Genomic DNA, 24,616 nt, shown 5'->3' with positions numbered 1-24,616 from the left:
GGCTGGGGGTGTCCCTGTGGGGTTAAATGGGAGCATCCCGTGTCCCTGTGCTGGGGCTGTCCCTGTGCTGGGGCTCCACGGGAGCATCCCCAGGGAGCCCCTCAGTGCCGTGTGGGGAAAGGTTTGTGAAGAAAGGTTTGTGAAGAGCCGCGTCCCTGCGCTGGGGCAGCCCCGCGGCCCGGCCCGGCCCCACCGCGCACTCAGCGGCCCCGGGGCCGTCCCGCCCGTGCCGCTGCCGGTTCCCGGCTCCCGGCTCCCGGCGGGGCCGGCCCGGGGCGGAGCCGGGCCCGGAGCGCCGAGAGCGGCCGGGCGGGGCCGCCGCCCCCGCGGCAGGTGCGGGCACAGCATGGCCCGGGCCGAGCGGCTGAGGGTGAGCGGCGGGAGCTGAGGGGAGCCCGGGGCTGAGGGGAGCCCGGGGCTGAGGGGAGCCCGGCCGGGGCTGGGGGGCTCCGGCGGGACCGGGCTGGCTCGAGGGTGGAAGGGCTGCTGGCTGGATATGAGCGTCCCTGGGGGTGTGTGGGGGTCCGTGGGGGTCCGTGGGGGTGTGCGGGGCCATGCGGGTGCTTCCCACGGGGAGCTGGGTTCTCTAAAGCAACCCCTGGCGGGGTGTGTGGGTCCCAGGCAGGGTGTGGGGGTGTGTGTGGGTCCCTGGCAGGGTGTGGGGTCCGTGGGGGTGTGTGGGGGTCTCTGGCAGGGTGTGGGGGTGTGTGTGGGTCCCTGGCAGGTTGTGGGGTCCGTGGGGGTCCCTGGCAGGTTGTGGGGTCCGTGGGTGGTTCCCATGGGGGAACTAAAGGAACCCCTGGCGGGTGTGGGCCCAGCCAGGGATGGGGATGGGGGCTCTGCGAGGGGCTCCTGGCAGGTGCGGGGCTGTTCAGGGATCCCCGCTGGGGAAGGGCTCTCTGTGGGGTGGTTCAGGGGGCCGGGAAAGGATGAGTGTGGCTGTGGGGTGGTGCAGGGGGTTCGGGGTCCCGTCCATCACCCGCTGCTCCGTGTCCCAGAACAAGCTGGTGGAGCGCTGTGAGCGGCTCCAGCTGCAGAGCGCGGCCATCGCCCGGCACGTGGATGAGGTGCTGCCTGCCAAAGACCAGGGAGTCCTGGTGAGTCCCTGGGGCTGGCCCTGCCTGCTCCCTGCTCGCCATTCCCAGCAGGGATGCTCAGCTCGGGATGGGGAAATGGAGTGCCAGGGTGTGGCTGCAATTTCTGCTTCATTTGCCTAAAAAATGTGCACAGACAATGGTGTGAGCGTACAACAGTCAAGCATCTCACTAGGATCAGTGCCTTAGAATTCCTGGGTTTATTTGTTCCTTGCTGTCTCTGAGAATGAGGACAAAGGACAGGTATGATTCTGTCAGATAGAATCACAGAATCCCAGACTGGTTTGGGTTGGAAGGAACCTTAAAGGCCACCCAGTTCCAATCCTCTACCATGGGCAGGGACACCTTCCACTATCTCAGGTTGCTCTAAGTTCCATCCAGCCTGGCCTCAGACACTTTCAGGGATCCAGAGGCAGCCACAGCTTCTCTGGGCACCCTGTGCAAGGCCTCACCACCCTTGCAGGGAAAATTTCTTCCCAATACCCCATCCATCCCCACCCTCTGGCAGCAGGAAATCATTCCCTCCTGACCTCTCTCTCCAGGCTCTTGTCCCAAGTCCCCCTCCTGCTGTCCTGGAGCCCCTTCAGGTTCTAAGTTCTCCCTGGTATCTTTTTTTCAGACTGAACACCCCTGGCTGTCTCAGCCTGTTCTCCTATTTCTCACCAATAGTGAATCTGGAGATTTGCTGAGGGACAGGACTCTGGTCCCTTGCAGGTTGTCACTGAGGCAGGGGGCCTTGCTGAGGAGGCACTGGGGAGGTTTGGGACTGCCGTGGTGCCAGGTGCCGTGGCCTGGGCTCAGTTAACAGAGTAGCACTAATGGCTGAGCTGCAGGAGAGCCGGCAGAAGCAGCTGGGGCTCCTCTTGGGGCTGGAGCAGGGCTGATGCTCCTGCCGTGTCCTTGCCGTGGCAGAGCGCGGCCAGCGCGGCGCGGGAGCTGGTGATCCAGAGGCTGCTCCTCGTGGGGAAGGCCTGTGAGAACGAGGAGCAGCAGCTGCTGGAGAGGGTCCATGCCGAGGAGGAGCGGGCGCACCAGAGCATCCTCACCCAGCAGGTGCACTGGACAGAGGCTCTGCACAAGCTGGGTGCCCTCCGCACCTACCTGGTGGACATGATCACCAACCTGGATGACCAGGGCCTGCTGGTGAGTACTGTGAGTCAGGCAGCCCAGAGCTGAGCTGCACTTTTTGTTATGGGGCTTAAATGCGGTGTTCAGCAGCTGCTGTGCTGCCAGCAGGGAGGCAGAGGTGGACAGGACATCCATTTGCAGGTCTGGCTCAGGGAACCTCCTTGACCTGATCCTGATAAACCCCTGTGGTTTCCTGGTGGTTCCTAGAGCAGCTGCTCTGCCTGATCCTGTTTTTGCTTGCAATGAGCTCCAGAACCACCCAGGTTCAGGTCTCCAAGCTCTGGGCTTGTAGTTGCCCTTATGCTGGACAGCCAGGACAGCTCTGGGTTGTGAGCTGCTCTTACAACAGTTAGTTGTGCCACCCGTTTTCTAATATCTAGTTTTAATCAAAACTGACCCTTGAAAACACCTGTAGCTCTTCTGGAAAGTCCCCTGTGTTGCCTGGCATACTCCCATTAGGGATATTTGCTGTGCAAAGCAGCCGGTGCTTCCCCTTGCTCAGTTCCTTCTCTGGTTATTGAATCATCTGGGTTCACCCAAGTGATTCCTCTCATTTTAGATGTGAGCAGGACCTCTGCCTTGCCACCACCATGCTCAGCCTCTGCTTCCCACGTGTAAATTTGTGAGGAGGGAAGCAGTTCATCTTGGACAACAGACCCAATCCCACAGAAAGAGGGCAGATGTTCCTTTGGTGGGAGAGGCAGTTCGTGTCCTGCCCCAGCACCTCGGTGTGTTGGGCTGTAGCTGCACCATAAAGAGGAGAGGTTGGAGAGCAGGATCCATCTGTCACAGACAACAGCCACACCCTCAGTTTCTCCTTTTGGAAGGGAATTAGGGGTTCACATGTTCTCCCCCTTGGGTTGTCAGTACTTATTCCTATCTGGAATCAACACATGCCATGCCACAGGAAAGCTGAAGGCATGCAAAGTGCATTGCTTGGATTTGAGCAGGGATCAGGTATTTTCTTATCACTTTGCTGTACCTTGAGAGTGCCTCAAGCCCAGCAGGTACAGAAACAACTGGAACTGGCTATGAGGTCACCTGACTCTTGGCTTAGTCGCTCTGCAGCCTCCCTCCTTTGCTGAAAGCCCTGGGGTTGTTTGCTGGGAGCACAGGCTGTTCCTGTGGGGTGGGGTGGGGACAGTGGGGAATGCAGTGTCCCAGCCACACGTGCAATGTATTGCCTTCAGCCATTCCCACTCATTTTCTGAGTTGGGAAGTGGAAAGGCTGCAGCAGAAGAAAATGGATGTTGGGTGCTCCCCCTTCTCCCCAGGGCTGGTGTTGGGGTGAGGGGTGGCTTCTCTGGGTCAGGGAGGGGAACACTGCTCCCTGGGTGCTGGGTTTGCTGTGTTTGGGGTTTCTTCTGTGGGGATTTAAGCTGTGATGACTCTTTCTTTCCTTGTCCCCAGCGTGCAGAACAAGAGATCTTCGAGAGGTCAGTACCTGGCTGCTCCTGCTCCACACCTGCATCCCCACACTGTGCTGTGTGCTGTGACTCAGGCACCCCATGACACCTCTTTTGTCCCTTGTGCTGCTTTTGTTGTGGACAAGGACAGAGCACAGAGATGCTGGCGTGGGCTCTTGTCTCTGCTCCATGTGCTGTGCTGGAGGTGCTCCATGTGCTTTCCCAGATCAGCAGTCCATGCTCGTGGGAGAACTGCAGCTCCTTAGGAGACCCCAGAGTTTGCTGGGGGATGGAGCAGGCCTGTGCCAGGCTGTTGGCAGGAGGTGGGATGGTCTGTGGTCCATGTAGGCAGTGGCTGGCACAGCATCTCCCCAGCTCTGCACGGGCAGGGAGAGACATGATCAGGTCTCAGTGTCCCCAACAGCCCTAACAGTGACACTGGGCTGCCCTCCCTGAGGAAGCACCTTGGTGGCTGTGTTTTTATTTAATCTATTTTGTTTTATTTCAGTAATTTATTTCTGTGGCTGCTGTGAGGGTGCTGGCCCTGGCTGCACTGTGGGGGTATTTGTGCCTGTGGAGAGTACAGAATGTGCCACAGCACATCCCCAGCAGCCTGTGCCACAGCCTGTCCTCACAGCCAGGAGTTCTGCATGTCCTGTGGCCCACAGGAGCCAGCAAACCCCTGGCTCTGTGCTGGGTGAAATCTGGTGTCCTGGCTTGCTCTGTGCCCAGACCGTGGGGCTCTGGCAATGGAGGGGAATCTGATTCTCTGTTTGTTCATTGTGCTCCCCTGGTACCCTGACAGCTGCTCTCAGACACATTTATTTACCCTGTGTCTGCTGAGTGAGGAGCTGTTGACTCAGGCTGCTGGGATGTGTTTTACAACACTGCAGCCCTTTCACCAGGAACTGTAAGCAGAGCCAACCGAAAGTATCACTCGGGGTGAGAGCTGGCCCAGACAGCCCTGCTGTGGTCTCTGCAGCCAGAGCTCATCTTTAACCTCCACCATACCTCCTCGTGCTCTTTTAAACACCCCAGCACAATAAATCATTGTGTTTTGAAACAACTCCTGTTTTCCTTTGCTAGGACGGAGGTGGCAGAGGGAATCTTGGAGCCACAGGAGTCCCTGAAGTTAAACTTTAATCAGACCTGTGTTCAGAGTCCACTGCTGCATCGCCTGTGGGCCTGTGCTGTGCTCTGCTGCCTCACAGGTCAGTGTCTTGCTCAGATCTCACACGCTCCAGGGATTCCTGCATTCTCACTCAAGTTTTTCCCAGAGAAACACCCTTGTGCTGTGTCCAGACTTCCTGACACTGTGTCCTGCCCCTCTGCTTTCCCAGCAGTTCCCTGTTTGTTTTCAGGGAGGCAGCAGCAGCTGTGGGAGGTGGACTTGGGGGCTCCAAGCAGGCTGTGGCTCAGGGAAGAACTGGAGTTTGAAAGGATTGTGTGCTTTATCAGCTCTGTGGCTTTAACGTTTTATGGTTTCTTTTGCTCTTTCCTGGGTCTCTGGGTGACAGCAGTGAAGCTGATGCTGCTGTGGGGATCTCTGTCACAGGAATATCTGTTCACAACGTCTAGCACTGGGCTGCTGGGGACTTTGTGGGGTTGATTTCATCTGTGGGTTCCCTGTGGTGACCAGGGAGCTGTGAGTAGATGGAGCAGCGTTCTGATCACAAGCTGAGGTTGTGGCTGTGCAGGAGCTGGTGGCTCTAGAGGTGTTTGTGCTCTGGCTCAGCTCCTGGCTGTACAGCTGAGGCTGCACTGGAGGCATTTGCCAGGCCACTGACAGGCTCTGGGACCGGTTCACCTGGTTGTTGCTGGCTGTGTTAAGCAAGGAAAGACATTTTTCCTCCGGCTGTGATGTTACTTGGTCTCCTCAGGAGCAGGTGAGTCCACTGGGCATCAGCCTCGTCTCTGCTTCACAAATTTAGAGCCTGAAGGACACACTTGTGCAATTCCACAGCCTGCAGACCCACAGAGGGGTCTCAGGGGGAAGGAAGCATGCAGCCAGGGCACCGTGGTCTTAGAGGTCTTTTCCAATCTTGATAGTCCTGTGATTCCGTGATTTTGAAGTGGTGCAGACCCACGGTGGGTGCTGTGCCCTCTGGCCAGCCTGGGCTGCTCCTGGCTGGCTTTGTGCAGCTGGGCACCTTTTCTTTCACAGCAAAGCCAGATCCAGTCACAGCCATGCTCAGCTCTGGTGCCACCTCCTTGCACAGCTCCCAGCACTTCAGGGTGGGTAATCAACAGCTGAGGCTCTGTAACAGGAAAGAGATTTCCCTGCCTGGCCTTCTCCAGTCCTGTTTTTCCGGCTTTGCAGGTTTTCTGCACGAAGCCCTCCCAGTCTTGCCAGGCTCTTGGCTCCCCTGCCTGGGGGAGGAGCAGCCAGGTCCTGTTCACCCACCATGGGGGTGGGAAAGGACACGTTTGGATCTCTCCCAAAAGTGGGGTGAACCAAACCTGCTGAGTTCTGTTTTGTGGGGAGTCAGGCAAGGGTCAGAGGAAGATGAGCAGGGCCTTTAGTGCAAGGTGGAGGTTCCTGGTGAGTCTGGGTTTTGGTGAGTCTGCCTTGCTGTGGCACCCAGCCTGAGCCCCCAGCACTGTCACCCTGGGGAGCAGATGGGGCCCCAGGAGCCCCAGGAGAAGGTGCTTGTGCTTGTGTTCCTCATGGCCATGACTTCCTCAGGTGGTTCAGCTGGTGGCCACTGAGTCACTGCTCACCACATGGCTTCTCTTGCAGGCTCACAGGAGATTCACATCGATGAGAAAACCCTGAGCCCCCACCTCAGCCTGTCAGAAGACAAGAGAACCCTGACCTTCAGCCCCAAGAAAGCAAAGGTGGACTCGGACTGCCCCGAGCGGTTTGACCACTGGCCCAACGCTCTGGCCACTGCACCTTTCCACTCGGGGGTCTGTGCCTGGAAGGTCAGAGTGGAGCAGAGCTGTGCCTACAAGCTGGGGGTTTGCTACAGCTCCGTGCCCAGGAAGGGCTCTGCCAACGAAGGCCGCCTGGGCTTCAACGCTGCCTCCTGGGTGTTCTCACGCTACGACAAAGAATTCCGGTTCCTGCACGCGGGGCAGCCCCAGCCCGTGGAGCTGATCAAGGCCCCGGCAGAGATCGGGGTCCTGCTGGACTTTGCAGGGGGGGAGCTGCTCTTCTACGACCCCGACTCCTGCGCCATCCTTTTCTCCCACCACCAGGCCTTCCTGGAGCCCGTCTACCCCGTCTTTGCCGTGGCACACCAGAGCATCTCGCTGGTGCTGTGAGCGGGGTGTGACTGTGCGTGCTCTGTGCAGTGCCTGGGGGCTGTGGCCTGTGTCCAGGGGCTGTCACACAACACCTGCCTTCACACTACACCTGTTCCTCGCCTCTTTTCTGCAGCTTTCCTCTCCTCCCGGAGTCTACACCCCGTGCTGGGGTGAGGGGTCTGGGAATGGCTGGCTGGGCCAGCTGCTCCTAGGTGAATTGTTTGATTTCTGCCCCACCAAAGGCAGCTTTCCGCTCTGCTGGAGAAAAGAGGAGGAATAGTGAGAGATATGGATGGAGACATGGCAGGGAGGAGGCTGGTGGAAAGGGACATACCGTGCTCTACAGCTCCTTGACAGGAGGGTGGAGCCAGGGGAGGTCAGGCTCTGCTCCAAGCAACAGCGAAAGGACAGGAGGAAACGCCTTCAAGTTGTGCCAGGAGAGGTTTAGGTTGGATAGTGGGGAAAATTCCTTCACTGAAAGGATGGTCAGGCCCTGTCACAGGCTGCCTGAGACAGTGATGGAGTCACCATCCCCGAAGGGGCTTAAAAGCCACTGTGGATGTGGCACTCAAGGACATGGTTTAATGGTGGCCTGGGCAGTGTTGGCAGAACAGTTGGACTCGATCCTAAAGGCCTTTTCCAGCCTAAATGATTCTGTGATTCCCTGACAGGGGCACAGCTGGAGCTGCTGTGGGGAGGAGCAGGGACAGTGCAGGGGGCTGTCCCCTGTGGGGAACCTTGCTGGGACAGGGACACTGCTGCGAGGGGCTGTGCCCATGTCCAAGCAGGGGAACATGCAAAGAGCAGCAGAAAGAAACCAAAACTGAGTGCCCCAAGGGAGTGGGGTTTGAGTGTAACGTGGTGCAAACAAGGGGACCTGATGGCAGCAGGCAGCGAGGAAGGAGAGGTGTAGGCTTGGAGTTGAGCCAGAGAAACGGGTTTAAAATCATCTTTCAAGGGTCATCTTTATTTCTCACTACCCAAATCGGTCAAGTTTGTTAATTGGCAATTCATTAAGTGAAATTGCCCAGTTCCAGACTGTTTTGCCCACAGCTGGAGACCTGCAGGCACCTCCTGCCTGCCTGCCACTGTTGGGAAGGGGGGCATGAGGTGGCACAGCTGGGGTACACCGGGGCTGCAGGGCCCGGGCAGGGCTTCTGTGTGGGCAAACCTTCCCTGGGACAGGGCCATCACTTGCTCTGGGGGATGCTTGAGCCTATCCCCGGGTGACTGAGAAGGGATAAACCTCAGTATCTGCCTCCATCTCCTACCAGAATGAGCCGATGGAGTGACCCCATCCCAGCCCTGTTATGGGAAGACACCACAGCTGACCTTCTGTGGTGTTTTTAGAGCAATGAAACACATCTGCTCCACTGCTGGGCATCAGAAATGTTTTATTGCATGAACATTCCTCCTGCTCCATAGGCAGCTTGGACTTGCTGCTGTTCCCTGCCCACCAGGCAGCAAGAAATGGCAGGTCAGGCCAGCTGAGCACTCGGGAGCAGCTCCGAACCCCTCCGAACCGCAGCTACTCCTTCTCGATGCGAGCCAGGAGGTGGCCGAGCGTGGGCAGGAGGTGCTCGGGGGGCACCCGCGGCCCCTGGCCGTGCTCGGCAGCCCTCAGCAGGAAGCTGTGCATGCCCGCAGCCCGGGCTGCCCGGTAGTCCCGGCTGTAATCATCCCCGATGTGAGCCGCCTGCTCGGGCCGGGCCCCGCCGAGCCGCAGCGCCTGCTCAAAGATCCTCCGGTCCGGCTTGGCGAAACCCGCGGCCTCGGAGGTGAGCACGAACTGGAAGTGCTGCCGCAGCTTGCACTGCGAGAGGATGGCTTCCAGCCGGCTGTCGAAGTTGGAGACGACTCCCATGCAGAAGCCGAGCTGGCGACACCGGCTCAGGGTCTCGGCGGCCCCGGGCAGCAGCTCCCAGGTGTGGGGGCTGCAGTAATCGCGGTAGAGCTTTTCCGCCAGCTTCCTCAGGGCTGCCTCGTCCTGCACGCCCGAGAGCCTGAAGCTCTGTTTGACCACGTCCAGCCACCACTGCCGGGAGCTGAGCCCCTGGCCGCGGCCGTAGTTGGGGAAGCGCCGGCTCTGGGCCCCGTACGCCTGACGGAAGGAGCGCCCCAGAGCCTCGGGCTGCACCTGCAGGCCCTGGGCCCGCGCCTCGGCCGCGTAGCTCTGGCCCACGGGCTGCCGCAGCCGCAGCAGAGTGTCCTTCACATCCCAGGTCAGCAGGCGCAGCCGGAGCATGGCCTCAGCAGCGGCCGGGGACACGGCCGAGCCCCGCCGTGCCCACAGCGCCGGGCTGCGGGCACCGCACAGCACTGCGGGCCCCGGCGGGGCTCAGGGCCCCATGGACACGGAGCACGGAGGGAAAACCCTGCTCCGAGTCCCAGGGGCAAAGTCTGCCAGGCCGGGGCCCTGACACTCCCCACGTGGGGGCTGCAGACGGGGCGAGCGGGGCTACCGGGGCTGGATCCGGGGAGGGTGACGGGGCACGGCCGGGGTGTCCGGGGAGGGTGACGGGGCACGGCCGGGGTGTCCGGAGCGGGAGCACCGCTGGAACGAGGTGCGGACTCGCCGTGTCCCCGCGGGTCCCGGAGCGGTCGCGGCGCTCACCGGGCCGAGCTCCGGGGGCTGCGGGCAGTGCCCGGACCCACCTGCACCGCTGCCCGGAAGCGCAGCCCCTCCGGAGAACCCTCCCATTCCGGAGAACCCTCCCATCCCGGAGAACCCTCCCATCCCGGAATTCCCTCCCCTCCCGGAATTCCCTCCCATCCCGGGATTCCCTCCCCGCCCGGAGAACCCTCCCCAGCCGCAATGGCCGCGCTCAGCTCAGTGCCGGCCCGGCGCCTCCCGCAGCCAGCGCAGCAGCTGCGGTGTGAAGTAGGTGATGATGATGTCGGCCCCTGCGGAGAGAGCAGACGCTGGATCCAGCCCCGGGGGGACTCGGGGGACAGGGAGGAGGACTCGGGGGACAGGGAGGAGGACTCGGGGGACAGGGAGGAGGACTCGGGGGATAGGGAGGAGGACTCGGGGGACAGGGAGGAGGACTCGGGGGACAGGGAGGAGGACGCGGCGGTCGCGGCCTCACCTGCGCGCCTGAAGGCCGTGATCGCCTCCTGCACCGCCGCCTCCAGGCTGAAGGCTCCGGCCTGCGCCCCGTGCCACAGCATGGCGAACTCCCCCGAGACGTGGTACACGGCCAGCGGGTGTGTGGGGTGCTGCGGGAGCGGTCAGCGCTGTCCCCTGCCCGCACAGCCCCGCTGCCCGGCACACAGAGCCCACAGAGCCCTCCCTGCCACGCAGGTCCTCACCCGAGCCTTCACGTCCCTCACGAGGTCCAGGTAGGGCATCCCCGGCTTTACCATCAGCATGTCTGCACCTTCCCGCACGTCCCGGTCCTGCCGCGGCAGCGCGGGGCCGAGAACAGAGCTTGGTTTCCCCAGAGTTCGGAGCCAGAAGGGCAGAACCCGCCACCATTTGTCTCCCAACCTCCTGCTCGCCCCGAGCCCTGCGGGGAGCGATCACCCAGGCCCTGTGTGAGGGTGTCCCCCACACCCCACACCCCACAGCCATAACCCACACCCACTGAGGGTGTCCCCTACACCCCACTGAGGGTGTCCCCCACACCCACTGAGGGTGTCCCCTACACCCCACTGAGGGTGTCCCCCACACCCCACTGAGGGTATCCCCTACACCCCACAGCCATAACCCACACCCACTGAGGGTATCCCCTACACCCCACAGCCATAACCCACACCCACTGAGGGTGTCCCCTACACCCCACTGAGGGTGTCCCCCACACCCCACTGAGGGTGTCCCCCACACCCCACAGCCATAACCCACACCCACTGAGGGTGTCCCCTACACCCCACTGAGAGTGTCCCCTACACCCCACTGAGAGTGTCCCTTACACCCCACTGAGGGTGTCCCCCACACCCCACTGAGGGTGTCCCCTACACCCCACTGAGAGTGTCCCTTACACCCCACTGAGGGTGTCCCCCACACCCCACTGAGAGTGTCCCCTACACCCCACAGCCATAACCCACACCCACTGAGGGTGTCCCCCACACCCCACTGAGGGTGTCCCTACACCCCACACTCACCACAGCACGCATGGCCAGGCCCCGTGCCCCCGGGGGCAGCTGGTAGCAGCGCCGGTCCCCAAAGGCAGGTTTGGACAGCGCCGCGTCCCTGCAGAGGGGCAGAGGGCAGGGGGTGAGGAACCCCTGCCTCCCACCTCACACAGCTTCAGAAACACAAAGACAGGCCAGGACAAGCATCTGAGTCACTGAGGCAGAAAAAGGGGCCGCTCCTGACACAGTTCAGCACGCAGGGATTGCTCTGGGAGGTCCTGCAGGCCCAGGCTGGCCCTGGGAGCTGTTTCAACACCCACCGCCCTCCCCATGCCCAGAGTCTGGGTAAAATTGTGCCAGGCCCCTTTCCAAGGTCGGTTCTTCAGGGATACCCTGCTGAGGTCAGGCTCTTCTTAGGACAAGGTCTAACAGCTGACTAAGCTGAGGCTCATCCCTGAAGTCACCCTGTGGGGCAACACTGACTCCTGTGACTCCTGAAAGCTGCAGGCAGCTCCCTCTCTGCCTGCCTTGCCACCAGCACCTGAGCAGGTGAAGGCTTGGGATGAAAGATCACCCTTCAGTGACTTTCCTGCCAGCCAGCCTCTCCTGGCTAAGGTACACTTGTCTCCTTTTTGCATGGAGAAGTAGGAGTAGGATGCTGCAAAGTGACCAGTGTGGCCCCACGTGCAGCCCAGGCTCTGGGTAAGCTCCTTTCCCAAATAACTTTCTGGGAATGCGTTCCCAGCCAGCCTGGCCGAGCTGGGCACACCTGGCTGAGGGACAGACCCACCTGAAGGGGCCGTAGAAGCACGAAGCAAACTTGGCACTGTAGCTCATCACTGAGACCTGCAGGGCAGAGAGGGGCCGTGAGCTCAGGGCCACATCCCAGCGCTGGGACGGGAGAGATTCGCTCCCACAGCTTCATCCTCCCTCTGCCAGAGGTCTGGCACCTCACCATGGCTGGCCCCAGCCAAGGACATTCCCCTCCTGTGTGTGCTGGCCAGGGCAATGCCCGTGGTGCCAAGGGGGGTTTGCCCCTCTGCCGCTTGCCGCAGCCTCCCGTGGACGTGGCTCGTGCCTGTGGCTGTCCCTGCCTCACCTTGTTGCCCAGGTCGTTGGAGATCAGCGCCTGTTTCATGGCTGCAATGCGCCCGTCCATCATGTCCGAGGGGGCCACGATGTGGCAGCCTGCAGGGACAGACGGGACAGGGATGCCGGGAAGCACCAGGAGCTGCCTGGAACAGCGCGGGGAGGGCAGGGCAGCACTCCCAGCTGGAGTCTGCTTTTGGGGCTGCCCAAAGCCAGAGGGGCAGCTCTGTGAGAGCCAGCCTGGGCTGCCACTGCCCAGGGCTCCCCACCTGCTTTGGCATAAGCCAGCGCCACCTCTGCCAGCCGCTGGCAGCTGAGCTCGTTCTGGATGGTGCCGTCCTCACGCAGGATGCCTGGGAGACAAACCGGGGTCACACAGGGGAGGGACAGCTGCTGCCTCAGTCCCCACAGGCTCTGGGGACAAGCTGTGGTGCTCAGAGCAGCAGTGGGGAATTTGATGAGTTGAGGGAGGGGGATAAGGAGCAGGAGCTCTCTGTGGATTGGACACAGCATGTGGGTGCTCCAGGAAAGGGAAGGCAGAGATGGGGGACACAAAGGGGTGCTCAGACTCAGGGGGCCTGAGGGAGGGTCTGAACCACCCCTGCCTCCCACCCTGTGGTCAAAACCCAGGAGAGGTCACCCAGGCTCAACTACACCAGTACAGGGAAGCTGAGTCTTGGAGCAGGAGCTGGTCAGACCCTCAGCAGAAAATGGCAAATCCCAGAGGCAGGAGAAGGCCAGAGCACAGCCAGCCCCAGGGCCGTGCTCACCACAGTGCCCGTGCGAGGTGTAGGGGCACAGGCAGACATCGCAGGCAATCAGCAGCTCCGGGAAGGTGGAGCGGATCTTCCTGATGGCCTGGATGGCAGGAGTGCCCTCGGCATCAGCAGCAGAGCCTCTCTCATCCTGTGAGGACAGAAACACCTCAGCATGCACAGCTGACACTTCCCACTGGCCCTTCCGTGGCAGCAGCTCTGCCCAGGAAGCATTTCCTGAACTCTGGGACCCCACTGAGGGAAAAGGGTGATGGGCAGCTAGGGCAGGTTTTGGGGCCACCTGCAGAGCTCTGGGGACTTTCTGGGTGTCCCTGCAATATCCCATCCCCATCTGCTGTGCTGAGTGCACTGTATCACAGCCAGAGACCCTGAACTGCTCCTGTTTGATCAGAGACCACCCCCAGCCAGCCCCACATGGCTCTGACAGCCCTGTGGCTATCCCAGCACCCCCCCACACATGCACTGACCTTGTGGACCTTGCTGGGCACCCCAAAGATGAGCACACACTTGAGGCCATCTTCGACAAGGGGCCGCAGCATCCCCTCCAGCTTGTTCACTCCGTACCTGAGCAGGGCAAAGGGAAGCAGCTGCCAGGCACCCAGAGCTGCCCTGGGACTGGGATGCTGCTGCCCTGTGAGCAATCCAGCATCACCAGGCCATGGCTGCAGGCACAGGGGAAGTGTTTCCTGAAAAATCTGAGCCCTTATCCGGGGCTCCAGGAGCTCTATCTGCTCGGCATGGACCCTGCTCTGGAGGGATGGGCATACCCTGCCCTTGGATCCATTATCTTGGTGTCCCTGCTGCAGATCCACTTTCCCAGCACCAAAGCCCTGCTAATGTGGCAGCAGATGCCGAGGGGAGCTGCCAGCCCAGTGGGATCCAGTGCAGAACCAGATCCCATGTCCTTGCAGAGGTTTCCTGGCTGCTGCTGGAAACGCTGTTCACTTCCAGCTCACACAACCTGGGATTGCTCTGGGACAGAGCCAGAGCCTGCTGCTGTCCCTCCCAGCACTTTTCCAGCATTCCCTGCATGATTCCCTCCACTCCCTCAATGGATGAACATTCCCACTTTGCCTGATTCCCAGAGATCTCCAAAGCAGGAACCAGAGGGTTGGAAGCCTGCCCCTGGCTCATGCTCAGGGCAGAAATGAACCCTCCCCAGACACAAGGCACAGCAGCAGCTGGGGGCTGGATTCATACCTGGCTTGTCCAGGAAGGCTGGGAATTGGCTCCACGGCATCAGGGCTGTCACTGTGGGAGGTGATGGGACAGAGACATGAGCACTCGGTGTGAGAAGGAAGCCTCTCTCCCAGACTTGTCCACAGGAGCTCTGAACCTGTTTAAGAGCTCAGGGACCCGAGAGCTGGGGCTCACTCACGTGACAAAAATGGGGTAGATGAGGTTGGAGGCATCGAAGGTGGTGGCCGTGCACTGCCAGGAGCGCAGCACGGGGTGGAAGTAGCCACTGTGGAGAACAGAGTCTGCCTGCATGGTGGGCTCTGCTGTCAGGGAAGGAGACTCTGAAACACCAAAACAAACCCGGTGAGCTGCTGCTCTTGGCACAAGCGAGGAGGGGCTGGCAGACACTGCAGGACTGACCCTGTCCCAGGCAGCTCCACCCCACCTGCCCCGAGCACCCAGGGGTGCTGCAGGACCCCATCAGCAGTGACAGCACAGCCCTTCCCACTGACAGGGCTGGCAGTGACTCCTCCCCACAAACCTCCCAGTCCTGTGTATGAAACCCCCATCTCCAGCCACTGACAACCTCCCCCAGCAGAATCATGTTCACCCTCCTCAGGTATCGCCCTGAAAACTCAGCTTCTGAGCTTGCTGACATGGTTTTCTAAGGACTTTCTCAGGACAGTAACTGTAAACATAGATATGTGTACATTCTTTCTGTTCCACGTCTTGTGATGGGCATCTCTCATGGCCAGTGCAGTGGGAAAGTGTTATCCTGACCCTCCAATCCCTGGCCGTGGGCAGAATCCTATAAATCCTGGGAGGAAAAATAAACTTTCTCTTCTTTTCACCACACCTCGACCTGTGTCCGTGTGATCTGTTCATCTTCAGCGGCGACACTCAGGCTCCTTTCCCTGAGCCCCAAGAGGGTCATTCTTAATTCATTTTACTTTTCCTTAGTGCTGAGAAATTGTGTGACACCGTTTTTGTATGGAGAGGATACAGAGCTGCTCTGTGTGATTTTTAACTCCAGAAACAACTCCAGTGGCCAATTACTGCTGGATAAAAACCGTGGAGTTGGGCAAAAGTGATTTCAGAGATAACAAAACACACATAAATCAGTTGTTAGCTATCTCATGGTTAAAGCCTCTTCTGTAGCAGTGCTTTATTCTCTAGCAGATCTAGTAATAATTCTATGATCAGACCATTAGGAATTCCATTTCCAGGAGGGCTTAATTCCCACCACCGTGTTGCTGGTGGATGTGATGGCCGTGGGAAGGGAGCTCTCCTGGGACGAGGTGTTTGGCTGCAGTGCAGAGGAACAGCTGCACAACCCCAACAAGGGACTGTTTGTGCAGAGCAGCTCCAAGGACTTCTGGCTGCTCACACATCCCCCAAACACCCTGTGCAGAGGAGCTCGGGTGCCCTGGGAGACAAAGCAGAGTTCCTGCTGAAGAGCGTGGATATTTGGGAGCTGGAGCCTGAGGGAGGTGGGCAGGAGCAGAGCTGAGATGGGATTGTGAAAGTGGAGGTGGATTCCTGTGAGTATCCTGGGCAGGGCAGAGCTTCCCTAGGGAGATGGAGCAGCAGGAGGATGGGATCCATCTCAGGGGAGCAGCCTTGGTCCCACCTCAGGAGGGATTTCCCAGGCAGTAAACCTCCCTGGCCCCCAGCCTGCATCCAAACTCTCTCCAGAGAACAGAGTGGGATCAGAGTCTCTCTGGAGGCACAGCTCCCAGAATCCAGGGGACAAAGTTCTACACTGGCCCCCATGACACCAGCCAGTAACAGAGCTGGCTCAGTTCATCAGGAAAACCTTTAATATGAGGTGTTTCACCTCTTTTACACGCTCAAAACCTTTAAGATATTCCAATATGGAGCCAAACTCTGTCAGAGCACCCCAGTGTACGGGACACTTGGAACAAAGGGGAATTGTGTTCAGGGCTGGAATGGAGCCTCTCATGTCCCAAGGAATCATTTCTGCTCAAGGATGAGGAAGGGCCCCTCTTGGTTAGAGGATTACACATATGAAAACCCCGAACACAAACATCAGGTGGTGCCTGTGGGGGATGCAGAGCAGCTGACAGCACGCTGGCAGGGTCATGGCATCCTTTGGCAAGTCATTTTTAGCCCTTGGAGCGCTGCCGCCCCAGTCCTTACTCCAGGGAAGGGGACAGCCCTGGGGTGAACCTTGGCAGCTCCAGGCAGGGCTCCAGGGAATGGCAAACAAAGGGCTCAGTGAACAAAACCCACCTCGAGAATCCGAAAAATGCTTTAAACAGTTAATCCCAGCAGAGGGAGGGGAGGGGGCCGGGTGGCACCTGACTGGATGGGACAGATAGAGGCCACAGCTCCAGAAACCTCGCCCTGGAGCGAGGAGGAGACGGGGCCGGCTGGGATTGCAGTGCCAAGATAAGAGCGGGACGGGCGGGTCCCAGGCTGCTGGGCCGGGTCCTCCTTCCCAGCCCCACGTCCAGGACAAGCCGGGGACACGGGGGTGGCACAGCCGGGGACACCGGGGCGGCACAGCCGGGGACACGGGGGTGGCACAGCCGGGGACACTGGGGTGGCACAGCCGGGGACACCGGGGCGGCACCACCGGGGACACCGGGGCGGCACAGCCGGGGACACCGGGGCGGCACAGCCGGGGACACGGGGGTGGCACCACCGGGGACACGGGGGAAGGAGGGCAGGGACGCGGAGCGAGGGCTGCAAGAGCGGGCAGTGGGCTGGGGCTGTTCCCCCGGCATCCCGCAGCGCTCCCGGCACAGCAAATTGACCTTTCCTCAACACCCAGGCCCAAAGCTGTCGTTCTAAAGCTCCGGGCACAGCGGCGCAGTTCAGGGACAGGTCGGCAGCAGAGGCTTCACCTTTGCTCCTCCGCCCCGGGACCGAGCCCGCAGCTGTGCCCAGCCAGCGGCACTGCCCGGCTGCTCTCGAGGCACGGGAAGCGACTTCCCAAGGGGAGAACCCGGCACCGGCACCGGCACCGGCACCGGCACCGGCACCGGCGGGACAGTTCCCGGGCACGGGCTGGAGCCGGAGCCGCCGCTGCTCCCGACAGCCTCCGTCCGCTCCCTCCCGTCTCATCCTGGCAGCAGAGGTGTCCCAGCAGTTGAGGACACACGCGTGGCCTCAGACACGAGCACAGCTATTCAGCTGAATCCCAGGGACTCGCAGGATCCCAAAATCCCAGCTGGGGACGGAGCGCGGTGCTGTAGCGCAGATCCGCAGGCAGACAAGGGAGCCGAGGGTTAATTAAGGAAGGCCAAGCTATTACAGGGTTAATTAAGAGCTACCTATGAAGGTCAAATGTAAGGGCAGGTGTCCCGCTCCAGGATGGGAACGGGGATGCTCAGGGGTCTGGAATTACACCCCGGGACGAGCGGGAGCCCGGGACCGACGCCAGCTCCGAGCATCACACGCTGCTCGGTGCGTCCCCCGCCGTTGCCACGGTTACCGAGCAAAAAGGGAGCAAAAACCGAGCAAAACTAAGCAAAGCCTGGGTTGTCCTCGCTGCGGTACCCGGGGCTTCCCTTCCTGCCTGCACCCAAGCGCGGCCGGGCCCTGTCGCTGGAGCCATTCCCTGGCAGCCCGGCAAGGGCCGAGGTGGGGACCGGAGCGGGGGCGAACGCCCGGCCCAGCTGCGGTGCCCGATCCCAGCCCGTTCCCGCTCCGGTTCCCGCTCCCGCTCCCGGTCCCGGCACTCACCGATCGCCGCGTCCGCCCGGCCGTGCGACAGTGCCCCGCGATTTGCATAACCACGCCCACAACGGGCTCAGCCCCGCCCCGCGCGGAGGGGCTGGCGGGAAGTCTCGCGCGGCGGAGCGCGGGAAAGGCGGCGCGAGGGGACGGGGGCGATGGCGGAGCGGGGATTGGGGGATTTGGGGGATTTGGGGGATTTGGGGGATTTGGGGGATTTGGGGTCTGCATCAGGGATGAGCCCGCCTGGGGCACGGCCTCGGGGTGCTGGAGCCAAGCAGTCCCGTTCCGGGGAGCTGTAGGGGCGCCTGGAGCCGGGCTTTTGGGTGCTGGGGTCTGCCAGGCCCTTGCCTTGAGATGGAGAGATGTGTTATAAATGCATATCATTAATATATTATATATATTATATATATTTATATATAATATATATTATTGGCTTTTCGCAAGTATTATAATGAATATTATAAGATTAGGAAATTTATCTGTCATAATATAGTTTTTATTTCTGTTATTAATGAAACTTAGAAATAGTGGTATAATACATGTATGATAAGCTATGGCATAGCATTAAAACAAAAACTGCTTTTGTTTGTGTAACCCAAAGACTGAAAAAGAGAGCTGGAGACATTTTTTTTCCTTTTGTAAACTCTCTTATCCAGATGAAGATAGCAGTGACCAGAACTCTGGGGGGAGGAATTTATTGCATTTCTGTTATCAGGGAATGTAAATCTCGATGGCACCAAGATTGATCTATTGGGAAGGGGGCAAGAGAAAACTAAACAGAAGAACACCAAAGATCCTAAGAAGAATGTATGAATATGTATGAGAATTTATGGATATGTAGCAGGGTTCTGTTTTTAATCCTTTGTTAGTAAGGTGTGCTCTCTTGGCTGAATGCAGAGACACCTGGCTGTATCTGTATACTTTATTTTTTTCTCCTAATTGTTTTTTTATTAAATTTTTAAATTCTATAAAGATTATGTGAACCTCGTTTTTCACAGATGGCAGGATCGGGTTTATTGTGGGACATTCTGCAGCTCCCCCACCACAGCATCATTCCCTGGCTCACCCCAGTGCAGAAACCCTGGATCCAGATCCTGGATCTTTCCCCCAGCCTAGAACCTCTCCCTGGAGTGAGGGTGAGCTGAAACTCCTTCCCCCAGCAAACATCAGCGACCTGGAAACGCCCTGGCTTCTTTCCAGTCTCCAAATTCCCTCCCTCCTCTCACACAGAGGCCAGGCTGCAGCAGCCTTCATCCTCCCCTCATCCTCCTCCATTTCCCAGAGCATTTCCTGCTGCCTTGGCTCCCATCTCACACAACCACAACCTGCTCATTTTATAACTGACCGAAATACAAGACTCCATTTCTGTAAAAAAAAATCTGGCTTTTATTTAAATCTTGTTCCCTTCTGGAATATGCACCCCAGATATGTGCTGAAGAGAAAAAAGAGAGGAAAAGAGCTGGAAGGGGGGTGTTTGGATCAGAGGTATTTGGAACACATCATCAGCTCAGGCTTTCCACAGCCTGACTGAACACCAGCAGAAACTAGACAGCAGAAAATCTGTGTTGGTTCAGTTCTTTTCAGAAGCTGGGCTTGTGTGTGTGTGAAAATCCAGCGTGCCAGAAAAGCAGCAAGGCAGAGTGGCTCCTGTGGGTAGCTGCCACCATTTATTGGTGGAAAGGATCCAGGATTCCTCACAAGTGCTATTTTAAAACTGCACATCATCAAAACTGGGGGGTTTAAATGTACCTAAAACTTGCTGAGGGAGAAAGGCATCAGAACTACGGGTCCAAGTGGAAAAGTACAGACCTACACCAGCACAAGGGACACCAACAGCTTCTCTCAACCCTTCTTTCTTGCAGGAGCCTTTTTTGAAACCACGTGGGCCCCCTGGGTGGGCACCCCTGCTCTCCCAAAGGCATCTGTGTCCCTGGAATGACCAGTGAAGGCTACAGAAGGACCTTGGATGGAATTAGCTCATTCCAGTTGGGAAAAGGGGGAAAAAACCAAGATTCAAAACCCTGTTCTACCACAGCTCAGCTTGCTGCAGGAGCTGCTGCTCATGGGGACAGCGAGACCAGCAGACCCCAGTGCCACCCGGGACCTGTCACACCCCCAGCACTGCACAAAGCCACCTGTTTTCAGCCCTGCTCCTCTTTCCAGCCTCTCATTGTGCTTCAGATTTTAAATCAATCTCCTCTTTGTCTCTCAGGGCTCTTAAAGACACTTTCAGTGTACAGTTTACACCCTCAGCACTGGGTGTTTTTCGGATTTGGGTTAGTTTGGGTGAGTCAGTGAGTGAGCTCAGGGTCCCTGTACAGTGCTGCTGCTCAGGCTGAAGGACACAGCATCACCCCCACAGAACAGCAGGGAGAGAAGGCACAGCCAGGATGCAAAGAAACAAAGGGGAAAAAAACAACTCCCTTGGATCAAAAGCTGCAATGTACACCTTCCACACCTCTGGACATCATCCCCTACATTCTACACCCCAGATGTGATCTGTGAATCACCTACTGCATTCAGCCCCTCATATTCAACAGTTCCATGTTCTCCTGGCCAGTTTCTGCACGGAGCACCCACCAGTTCTTTTTTCCTCTCTTTCAGAGCCAGCCCAGCATTGAAAGCCCAGGCAGTGCCTGCCCAAAGCCCCCCAGGCACAGGGAGAAGCCACCCTCCACAGGAAAAGCTTCAGCACGAGTCCTTTATGTACAAATGACAGGCCAGAAGGGACAGGCCACGGAGGGGCAGCACAAAGCTCCAATGGAAACACGAGGGGACACAGCAAGGTTGATTTACAGCGTTTATACCCCTCTGAGCACACCCCAGCCCCTGCCCAGGAGCCAGCTCAGTTGTCCACCTCATCCTCATCGTTTTGTTCTTCCTCGTCCATCCTTTCATCATCGTCATCATTGTCCTCCTCTCGGCTCTTATCTTGCTCCTCCGAGTCTGCCTTCTTGTCTTTATCTTTCCTGGCCTCTTTCTTTCCTTTCTGCTCGCGCCTGTAAACTGGAGGAGAGGGAACAGTGAGGGGAGGGTGCTGGCATGGACACGTCAGTGGCTGAGGTCCAACATCCACTTGCTCTCCCGGCTTTTGAGGGGAGCAGGGAACTCAGAGCACAACTCACCCTACGAGCTGAGCTGTGCTGAGCAGCTCCATAGGAAATCAGGTTAAATTTCAGCAGAAAAATGCTGAAAAGGACGCAGGAGGTCACATTTACAGGCAGCACCTACGGCTTTCCTTAGATAAACATAATAGGGGAGTGAGAGCAGATGAGACTTTCTCAATCCTCATCAGTTGTGCAATAATGTTATCCCAGTCCCGTTAAGGTGCACATTAGTTATTCCCCAGGCAAACTGCAGTGTAGGATGCTGGGCAAAGAGAAGAGAAACAAGACAGGCAATAAGTGTTGCTTGTCCAGCATTTGAGGAGAACAGGACTCGGTGCCTCTCAGCCCCTGCACACCCACGGTGCACAGTACCTTCCAGGGATTCCTTCAGAGGGGCCACGAATCTCTGGAACTCCATCTCCTCCATGGCAGAGAGCACGTCCCCAGCATTCAGGGTTTTCCTCTTCCCCTTCATGGCAAAGTTATTTGCACTAGGCAGAACCAAAAAAAGAGAGGTAATTTGGAACTGTTAGCATCATCAGCAACTTAGAAAAGCCATCCCCTAAACATTTAGGGTACTTTTTATCATTTACTAGAGAAGGTTTGAGACATTTTTGTTACACTGGCTGTCTGTGCTTTCCCACACTGTTAATTTCTGCTTGCACAGACCTTTTCTACAAGCAGAAGGAGAAAGCCTGAACCTTGTCTGTGACAGTTCTACACAGCCCTGGAAAAACCTGGCACTAGAAAAGTGACTGCCTGCACAGAATATGCCAAGGCATCCCAAAAATGTGACTGTGACCTCTGTGGCAGCTCTTGCCCTCATAGAGCTTGGTGATGAAAAGCCTGAAAGTGAATCAAGTGCTCCTGCCTTTGCCAGGAAGGCTGTACAGCCACACTCTATGGTTAATGGCAGTTTGGGACCCCTCTTTTTGGGACATGGCTGTCTCCAGAGCCCAGCTACCTTCCTATGGGCTTCTCTGGGCAGTCCAAACCCACCTGGTGCAGCCTGGCAGCCTGGTTTATTTATATATTTATATTTATTTATATAAACAGACAATACAGAAACCAACACTGGGAAAACAGTCCTCAGGCCAGCAGAGGTGAATTATCAGTCCAGTGGCCCAGTGTCTGCTGCACCAAGCCCTTACCATGATGTTGCATACAGCACAAACACGCTCGCTGCTCGGGAGATCGCGCTCCGGGCTTCTTTGGAAATATTGACTCCATCAGGAAGCTGAAAAACAAATCCAACTTTTATCAGCAGCTGCTAAAAACGACTTAAACTCACATAATTCACGTGTCAGTTTGTTAAGGCACTCAGAACTGGGAACTGCTGTCTCCAGGTAACTCATCCTGTGACTATACCCAGCTCCTGACATGCCTGCTCGGCCCAGATCCACTCAGCAGCACCTCACAGCTCCAGACCAAACGTACTAAATTAACCACTGGGGATTATTCTGGTTTTTTATATAGACATGAACTTGTGTGCTGAGGTTTTGGGGTTCTGGCAGTGCCACTGTGGGAGCTGCACTGGTTCAGCATCCCTTGGGGCACTGCTGCGAGTGCTGCAGCCGCGGTGGCCGGGGGAGCCGGCCCAGGGCAAAGCCCCGCGGGCCGGAACACAGCACCGGGACCGGGATCTCCCGGGGCCGGGCTCTCAAGAGGCCGGGACCTCCCGGGGCCGGGGTCTGCAGCTGCCCCGCTCCGCTGGGCCGCGGGGCCCGGCACCCACCGCCTCCTTGATGATGCGGGTGATGACGGCGTTGGGCAGGTTCAGGTCCTCCGGTCTCTCCGCCATCCTGGGCCTCCTGCAAGGCAAACGCGGCGTCAGGGGCGCGGGGACAGGGGGGGATCCCCTCAGGACGCGGGGGATCCAGCGGGACAAGCGCGGATCCCCTCAGGACGCGGCGATCCCGGCCCGGCCGTACCCAGCCCGCGCTCCGCCCCGCTCCCGGCGCGCACCGCGGCCCGGCCCAGCGGCGGGAAATGGCGGCTGAGGGAGCGCTGAGGGAGCGGCTGAGGGAGCGGCTGAGGGAGCGGCTGAGGGAGCGCTGAGGGAGCGCTGAGGGAGCGGCTGAGGGAGCGCTGAGGGAACGCTGAGGGAGCGCTGAGGGAGCGCTGAGGGAACGCTGAGGGAGCGCTGAGGGAGCGCTGAGGGAGCGGCTGAGGGAGCGGCTGAGGGAGCGCTGAGGGAGCGGCTGAGGGAGCGGCTGAGGGAGCGCTGAGGGAGCGCTGAGGGAGCGCTGAGGGAGCGCTGAGGGAGCGGCTGAGGGAGCGGCTGAGGGAGCGCTGAGGGAGCGCTGAGGGAGCGGCTGAGGGAGCGCTGAGGGAGCGCTGAGGGAACGCTGAGGGAGCGCTGAGGGAGCGCTGAGGGAGCGCTGAGGGAACGCTGAGGGAGCGCTGAGGGAACGCTGAGGGAGCGGCTGAGGGAGCGGGAACCGGCGGGGAAAGGAGCAGGGTGAGGGCAGGGATAGCGGCAGGAGTAGCTATAGGTGTAGGTACAAGTGTAGGGACGAGTGTAGGTGTAGGAACAGGTGATGGGAGAGGGACAGGTTTAGGTGTAGGTGGTGGTTCAAGTGTAGGTGTAGGTTCAGGTGTAGGTTCAGGTGTAGGTTCAGGTTCAGGTTTAGGTTCAGGTTCAGGTGTAGGTTCAGGTGTAGGTTCAGGTGTAGGTGTAGGTTCAGGTGTAGGTTCAGGTTCAGGTGTAGGTTCAGGTTCAGGTTTAGGTTCAGGTTCAGGTGTAGGTTCAGGTGTAGGTTCAGGTTCAGGTGTAGGTTCAGGTGTAGGTTCAGGTGTAGGTGTAGGTTCAGGTGTAGGTGTAGGTTCAGGTGTAGGTGTAGGTTCAGGTGTAGGTTCAGGTGTAGGTTCAGGTTCAGGTGTAGGTTCAGGTTCAGGTGTAGGTTCAGGTGTAGGTTCAGGTGTAGGTTCAGGTGTAGGTTCAGGTTTAGGTTCAGGTTCAGGTGTAGGTTCAGGTGTAGGTTCAGGTTCAGGTGTAGGTTCAGGTGTAGGTTCAGGTGTAGGTTCAGGTTCAGGTGTAGGTTCAGGTGTAGGTTCAGGTTCAGGTGTAGGTTCAGGTGTAGGTGGTTACACCGTGGTCACCAGGGGTTTGTTGGGGCTGGGAGCAGAGCCAGGGCACAGGGGCAGTGTGGGGATGGGAACCATGGGGCAGAGCTGTGGAACGTCTGGATCCTCCCAAATCCTTGGGATCTACAAGACTCCCTCCTTTAACCCTGTCTGACTGTTAACACCACGCTGTTAGTGTGGCAGTAATGTATCCTCGGCCAGGAGTGCCTGTGGCTGACAAAGTTCGGTCCTCTGCACTGACACAGTTATAAAACTCTTTCACTTATGTATACATTTCCAGCAAATAAATTGCCAGAATATTGGCTCTAAGTTACATAATTCTCTTCGTTACTTAGCATTCTATCTGCTCTTGGTTGTTAATTTCTCACTCTTCACACTAATCTGGTCCACATACTTCATTACTTTTGTGATCTGTTTCTCAATCGGGGAATCTCCAGCTTTCCAGGCCTTAATCTCCTCTGCATTTTCTGCTTACCCCAACACCCTTGAAGGGTCACAAATTTAAGATCCCAGATGTCCAATCTCCAACTCCCTTTGGCTTTGTTTATCGGAGTTTGACAGGGTTACTTTTATCAAACTTGACGTTTTGGTTATTTAATGATCAAAGTAATTGTAAGAGCCTATGAAGAAACTTAACTAGTGCTGGCTGAATGTGGGCACTGGTTGCAGTTAATTAAAACAATTAGTTAGGAAAGTTACATAATTTCCAACAGGAAATAACG

General features: G+C 58.1%; 4 protein-coding genes across 7 annotated transcripts; 1 reads left to right on the top strand and 3 right to left on the bottom strand.

The window, feature by feature from the left end:
- The first annotated feature begins 269 nt into the window (after positions 1–269).
- On the top strand, positions 270–6,983 carry BSPRY (B-box and SPRY domain containing). The gene is made up of 6 exons (XM_086858624.1): positions 270–370; positions 999–1,097; positions 2,007–2,237; positions 3,633–3,658; positions 4,715–4,839; positions 6,369–6,983. Exons 1-6 carry the CDS (start codon positions 347–349, stop codon positions 6,893–6,895), a joined length of 1,032 nt encoding a protein of 343 aa, XP_086714750.1. The 5' UTR covers positions 270–346; the 3' UTR covers positions 6,896–6,983.
- Positions 6,984–8,254: 1,271 nt separating this feature from the next.
- HDHD3 (haloacid dehalogenase like hydrolase domain containing 3) lies at positions 8,255–9,122 on the bottom strand. Its single transcript, XM_023938052.2, has one exon. It carries the CDS (start codon positions 9,120–9,122, stop codon positions 8,406–8,408), a length of 717 nt encoding a protein of 238 aa, XP_023793820.1. The 3' UTR covers positions 8,255–8,405.
- On the bottom strand, positions 8,255–17,788 carry ALAD (aminolevulinate dehydratase). Of its 3 annotated transcripts, none has more exons than XM_086858625.1 (12): positions 17,707–17,788; positions 14,195–14,336; positions 14,017–14,067; positions 13,284–13,380; positions 12,811–12,946; positions 12,310–12,393; positions 12,051–12,139; positions 11,742–11,797; positions 10,982–11,069; positions 10,190–10,276; positions 9,967–10,096; positions 8,255–9,781 (listed from the first exon to the last, which is right to left on the bottom strand). In XM_086858625.1, exons 2-12 carry the CDS (start codon positions 14,305–14,307, stop codon positions 9,708–9,710), a joined length of 1,005 nt encoding a protein of 334 aa, XP_086714751.1. In that variant the 5' UTR covers positions 14,308–14,336; positions 17,707–17,788; the 3' UTR covers positions 8,255–9,707. The 3 variants fall into 3 exon arrangements, with proteins under 3 accessions (XP_086714751.1, XP_086714753.1, XP_086714752.1); XM_086858627.1 differs by having other exon boundaries at positions 8,255–9,883; positions 9,927–10,096; positions 17,707–17,753; XM_086858626.1 differs by having other exon boundaries at positions 17,498–17,711.
- A 1,274-nt stretch (positions 17,789–19,062) lies between these two features.
- POLE3 (DNA polymerase epsilon 3, accessory subunit) lies at positions 19,063–23,068 on the bottom strand. Of its 2 annotated transcripts, XM_086858173.1 has the most exons (6): positions 22,950–23,068; positions 22,739–22,895; positions 22,543–22,618; positions 21,959–22,044; positions 21,180–21,298; positions 19,063–20,706 (listed from the first exon to the last, which is right to left on the bottom strand). In XM_086858173.1, the coding sequence occupies exons 3-6, from the start codon at positions 22,606–22,608 to the stop codon at positions 20,546–20,548; spliced, it is 432 nt and encodes a 143-aa protein (XP_086714299.1). In that variant the 5' UTR covers positions 22,609–22,618; positions 22,739–22,895; positions 22,950–23,068; the 3' UTR covers positions 19,063–20,545. The 2 variants fall into 2 exon arrangements, with proteins under 2 accessions (XP_086714299.1, XP_023793819.1); XM_023938051.2 differs by lacking the exon at positions 22,950–23,068 and having other exon boundaries at positions 22,543–22,745.
- Between the last annotated feature and the right edge of the window lie 1,548 nt (positions 23,069–24,616).

Source organism: Cyanistes caeruleus, chromosome 20 (genome assembly GCF_971803275.1).
Source record: "Cyanistes caeruleus chromosome 20, bCyaCae1.hap1.1, whole genome shotgun sequence".
In the NCBI taxonomy this organism is placed as follows: domain Eukaryota; kingdom Metazoa; phylum Chordata; class Aves; order Passeriformes; family Paridae; genus Cyanistes; species Cyanistes caeruleus.
This window is presented reverse-complemented; position numbering and strand designations above follow the sequence as displayed.